The sequence below is a fragment of the Oncorhynchus gorbuscha genome, linkage group LG03 (genome assembly GCF_021184085.1).
Source record: "Oncorhynchus gorbuscha isolate QuinsamMale2020 ecotype Even-year linkage group LG03, OgorEven_v1.0, whole genome shotgun sequence".
In the NCBI taxonomy this organism is placed as follows: Eukaryota; Metazoa; Chordata; class Actinopteri; order Salmoniformes; family Salmonidae; genus Oncorhynchus; species Oncorhynchus gorbuscha.
Genome location: NC_060175.1, coordinates 93,245,736 through 93,251,901, shown reverse-complemented (window position 1 = coordinate 93,251,901; position 6,166 = coordinate 93,245,736). Strand labels below are relative to the sequence as shown.

Here is a 6,166-nt window from a genome sequence, read left to right as displayed (position 1 = left end):
TTAGGATAGGCCTAAGCATCACAGGTAAAACTGTTGAATTAGTTGTCTGAGTCAGTGACATATTTTAGGATAGGCCTAAGCATCACAGGTAAAACTGTTGAATTAGTTGTCTGAGTCAGTGACATATTTTAGGATAGGCCTAAGCATCACAGGTAAAACTGTTTAATTTGTTGAATATTCAGTAGTCCTATCCTGTCCTATCCAGTAGTCCTATCCTGTCCTATTACAAACATGTGACTTCCATCAGAACATTTACATTGTCTATGATTTTATGATTTTTATGATTTTCCACATGTTAATTTAGACTATTATTACCAGTTATAGACATTAATACATTAGTCCAAAGGAAAGAAAGACAAATGAATCAGAAACGGAATCTTTATTCCAACCGCTTATTTTTTATTTCAGCGGACAGGGTATTATTAAAAATAGTGGAACTAACAAAACTCACTTGCGAGGTTAATTTTTCTGAAGTCTTTCTGAAGTCTACCGATTGCAAAAGGCTGGAAAAACTGAAGCTTTTTGCAAAAGCATAGCTATCAATATTTCTTCAAAGACGAAGGCATACGATAAGAACAAAATGTAGACAGATCTTGCTTATTTGAGTTAAACCTGACCCAAGATTCAGCTTTTACGCTTTACCTTTGGATTACCCAAAAGGTGCCAAATGTGATGCCCAATATTTTCTCTCACAAATATGATTATTATTGTTTTAAAAAGAAAGGATAAGTCATCTTTAGAGCTGAAATAAAGTGCATTTGGAATACGTGATTATATCTCACCAAGTACATTTTGAAATTAAAGATGCAATCCTGTAGCATAATTCAAAGTTCTGAATTATTTTTCTACAAATTAGACCAAGAAGTTGAATTCATGCCAACACAGTTTCGAAATCCTGAAACTGATTAGCCGTAGTTGACACAGTTTACTGACAAACCAAATGTGCATTTGTACCATTATTTGTATTCCTAAGAAATGTGCATTTGTGTCTGCATTGCCATACCAATGTTAGTCGAAAAAATATGATATTAAAACAAATGTAGACATGGTCAATAGTGTGTTAACCACTCCTGTGAATATGCAAGTCTGAATATGCATTTTAATCGTCATGCCGCCAAAACATTTTCCACTCTGACTCTAAAAGAGATTATTGTATGGAACATTTCATTTGTTAGTGAAACCAGCACACTGTCACGAATGAAATATGATGCAATATGTTTACTTTAGTATAAATATAAAAATGCCTAGACCTGCATTTATTATAATAACATTTTTTTTCCTCACGCTCAGTAATTAAATGTTCCTTTACATTTAAGTAATTTAGCAGACGCTCTTGTCCAGAGCAATAATGGTTAATTCGCTTGCTCAAGGTTATATTCAAATACTTTTCACTTTGTCCGCTCGGGGATTCGAACTAGTAACCTTTCAGTAAACGGTCCAACGCGCTAACCACTAGAGTACCTGCGGCTACTTCAGGTTAATGTTTTCCAGTGTCGGCCAAACTTTGCAGGTTGTTTTCATTTCCCCTTCTTCGTCAAAGGTTTCCAACCTCCCCTTTAAAGATGTTCGCGAATGTGACTTCAGCCAATGATAGGACCCTGTATTCCCCAGAAAGAAGCGATGAAACTTGAGCTGCTAGTTGTTTATAGGGATTTTCTCCCCCCACTCACAAGCCTCAATCTCTTCGGGCTGGTTAGCATATCACGTGTCAGAACCATAACGAACTGGACACACCGGGTCATGGTTGCGCATGCGCTCGTGTAATATGTAGTTGGAAATGAGGTGTCCGTCTTGGAGTAGTCGACTTTTAAAAAGCATCCGCAACCCCTGATATGACAACTTCACTGGTTCTGCATCCACGCTGGGCGGACACCTTGATGTACGTTTATGAAAAAAGCCCGAATGAAAATAATCTGAATAAAAACCAAACAATGGAGGGATTGAGCGGGAATTGCCCGGCGACCCATTGCAGGGACCTAATGTCGCACCCTGGGTTGGGGCGACATTCGGGCACTATAGCGACCCATCAGGGCTCTATGTACTCGGATATATCTTCCCCAGACACCGGCCGACAGTGTCCTGCTCCCCAAACCTCCTCCAGTCCATCTCTGAGCTACGGTTATCCGTTTGGAAACCCTTATTACGGTTGTAGGTTATCTCACTCGCACAACGTGAACTTGCAGCAGAAGCCCTGCTCGTACCACCCTGCAGAGAAATATGGCGACCCCACCAGCACCGCTTTGCCCACCGAAGAGCTGTCTAGCAGGGCAAAAGAGTTCGCCTTCTACCCCAGTTTTGCTAGCTCATACCAAGCGGTTCCTGGATATCTAGATATGTCTGTGGTGCCCGGGATCAGCCACCCCGAACCCAGGCACGACGCGTTGATTCCTATGGAGGGCTACCAGCACTGGGCTCTGTCGAATGGCTGGGATGGGCAGGTGTACTGTTCCAAGGAGCAAACACAGTCCACTCATCTTTGGAAATCTTCATTTCCAGGTATGAAATTAAACATTTTTAAAATGTCATAACCCCCACCCTTGTTATTACCTATCATTAAATGCAATGGTTTCCTCATCATAACGTAGCCTTATAATTTACCATGTGGCAAACCTAAGCCTTTATGTCAAGTGTTGTGTGCAGAGTTATATATAAACGACAATGTATAGCATCCATTTGATACATTCTGTAGGGACAGCGTAATATTTGTGCAAAATTTCACAGCGTAATGAAAATGACAGTCAGGCATGGTAGGCTATTTTCATCCACTGGGTCCTCTAATACAGGGGGAGTGTTGGCGCGGTTGGCTGGTTATGAGGTTGATCGCTTCCAATATGCCAAAATCAATGTCACGTCCTTCAATTTAACTCAACACCATGGTTTGTGCTTTAGTTGAAATCACAGCTGAAAAATCTATCGTCATAGAAAATAGCTTACCCGGTGTGATTTTATGTATCTGGTGATAAACACCATAAACGCGCATTGTAGAAAAAAAAACAATTAGTCTCAGCTTTGTTATTTACAAATCACAACATGAATACAATAGTGCTTAAACCAGGTAGTCAGTCATGCAGCGGCATAACAACATACATTTGCCGCTTGTATTATAAAAGCAAGCTAGGCTACTGTTTAGATTGTGCCAATAAATCTCTGCCGAATCTTTGTCAACAGCGCCCAATGTTTCGCGAGGGCGCGTTTTGCATGTGAGAATCAATGTTCCATTCGCCCATGACCAAAGCATCTAATATCTGACTCAAATACTGTGTTGCATAAGTATTTCATAAGTATTTATAATTCAATGGCTTTTGGAAAGACAAGCTTTCCTTTTGTATTGGCTACATAGCCTAGTCTGATATTTGATAAAGAAAACATGGTCCATAAGCGTCCAGTATGCTGTTTACTAGAGTGCTTAGTTAACCACAAGGTTTTATCGTCTTGGTGAAATGTGTATTTGCATTTCGGACACGGAGGAGTTGTTGCCCTAGCTAGCTCTCCCCTCACGCCATTTTGCCTCCTTTTCCAGGAGATTCCTCAAAAACACACACGCGGACGACGAGCGCGCGCATGACGCACAACACACACGCACAAAACAAACACAAACACAAAAAAACTCTCTCACACACACACAAAACTCTCTCTCTCTATCTCTCACACTCTCTCACACACACACACACACACACACACACACACACACACACACACACACACACACACACACACACACACACACACACACACACACACACACACACACACACACACACACACACACACACACACACACACACACACACACACACACACACACACACACACACACACACGTAGCCTATGGGTCTGTTATATACAACTTTTTGAGCAAGCCAGACAATCCTAACTCATAGCTATAGGTAGCTCAAGTCGCATCCCAATTCCCAACTTAAATCAAACGTCAGATATTATGCAAAAAGTTGAGCGCGTCAACGGGTTCTTGATTAGTAAGTGCTCATCGGATCATCACAGTACAATACCAAACATCTTCAAAGATCCTGGGCATACCAGCATAATTACGCAATGATATGTCCACTGTTGAAATAGGTATTGTAGATATATTTATATATTTATTTCAAAACCATAAACATTGTGAGTATTATATGAACATCGTTAAGTATTTGGGGGTAACATTGTGTACATCAGCAAGGCTAAACATGATTTTCTCATAAAAATCTAAAAAAATACTATACTTACATCCTCTTTTCGATGTATACAAAGAGGTATAGACGATGTATCGACCCCCAAGGCCAATTTCTGTGTCGTTCATATCTTTATTACGGATCAAGATTCTTATATTTTGAAGAAATAAAATATTTCACAAATTTGTCATGTATACTGAGTGCCTGTACCTCAAAGAAAATATGTTCTAATACCTCATACACCTCGCGTACCTAACTAAATATATATAACAATGTGCTTGATATATGCTTGTATTTGAACATCAAGGTGGAAAGCTTATAGATAAAAACGTATACCAATAAAAAAAGTAAATACGAATTGTGCGTCCAAAAATATCGTGCGTCATGTTTAAATTTCGCCCATTGATAATTTATTAGGCTGAATCTAATGTCTATGAGGTATTTTTGACATAAAAGGCATCTCCATGACAAACATATTGATGCATGAAATACATTTGAATTAATCAGATTAGTGAATAGTGGTGGGAAATGTGTTTGCATAATACATATCTCCTTTTCTCTCCAGACGTGGTCCCTTTGCAGCCTGAGGTCAGTAACTACCGTCGTGGACGTAAGAAGCGGGTTCCCTACACCAAGCTCCAACTGAAGGAGCTGGAGAAAGAGTACGCTGGCAGCAAGTTCATCACCAAAGACAAGAGAAGACGCATCTCTGCCGGGACCAACCTCTCAGAGCGCCAAGTCACAATTTGGTTCCAGAACCGACGGGTGAAAGAGAAGAAATTTGTCAGTAAATCCAAGACTAGTAATCATATGCATACTACTTGATAGATTCCCGGCCCATTCTACACTGCAGCTGATATCCATCCCACCATCTTCCAATCCATGATTTACCTCTTAGCGACAACCAAGCCAGAAGAACACGTCGGCAGTGTATTTCAATTCAATTCCAATGGTCAACACACTCCACGCTACAATCCCTCTTTTTTCGATTTACAGAAAGAAATGCTCTAAAAACTGTGAAAATATTGAGAAATCAGTTCAACTTTGTTTTATATGAATGTACATATATAAATATATAATATTTAAAACGATATTTGTATTTCAAAAAGACACAAGGATTGCGTGTTTTTTTCTCTCAAACCAATCTCGCGAGGAATATTGACATTTCCAAGACTTTTCATCCAACAGACAGCCAGATGAAAACAAGATATTTTCCTCATGTCATCAACAGAAAGTTAACTGAAATATGGACATGAACTTGTCAGGGAGAACGATAACTTCAATTAACTCGAAATTCTACACATAAAAAACAATGAGATGTATTTTCTTCAGCCAAGAACTCGCAGACTGGGTTTTTGCGGGGGCGACGGATGATACAATGGTTCTTTAAAACTGCTCCCGTTCCGGATTTCAGAAGCTATATAGGTTGTCCTCCTGTCTTTTCTGTCTTTCTTGTTAATAGGGTAAAAGCAAGGCTGCTATTGTTATACATGTACAGTGCAATGCCTTCATTATTTAATGCATATTATCTCGTATGACAGGGCTGTAAATTGGAATGTCTCAAACTCTTTGTGTTCCTTTATCAGTGAAGGATAATGTCTGTCATGCAACTTGAATGATTGTAAGCAATTAAAGTCCGTGAATATTACACATAAATGAACATTCGTTTTCTTTTGTTTTCTGTTTATAGTGGGCTATATACAGTACAGATCATTAGGAGCTGTTCAGGTGCCTTGGAAGCAGACGGTCTTGTAACTGTATCTCCTGCTGTAGGCTATGTGCACTGTATGGTGGTGTTTTAAACATACTGGTGACATGTTTCATAAAGACATGATGATGATTAACATCATTTCAATATTTTCACCCCGGTCAAACAAGGTTATCTGTTGAAATATCACGAATGAAATATTGTGGTTCTTTCCTGACGCCTGTAGTAAGTAATCATATCACTCAGTGGAACTTAGTTTGCAGTGCATTCTGTCGGACATCCTCGTGGC

At 39.5% G+C, this 6,166-nt stretch overlaps 1 protein-coding gene across 1 annotated transcript; it reads left to right on the top strand.

The window, feature by feature from the left end:
* Positions 1–1,780: 1,780 nt before the first annotated feature.
* On the top strand, positions 1,781–5,956 carry LOC124023090 (homeobox protein Hox-C13a-like). Its single transcript, XM_046337651.1, has 2 exons — positions 1,781–2,496; positions 4,735–5,956. The coding sequence occupies exons 1-2, from the start codon at positions 1,833–1,835 to the stop codon at positions 4,992–4,994; spliced, it is 924 nt and encodes a 307-aa protein (XP_046193607.1). The 5' UTR covers positions 1,781–1,832; the 3' UTR covers positions 4,995–5,956.
* The last annotated feature ends 210 nt before the right edge of the window (positions 5,957–6,166 follow it).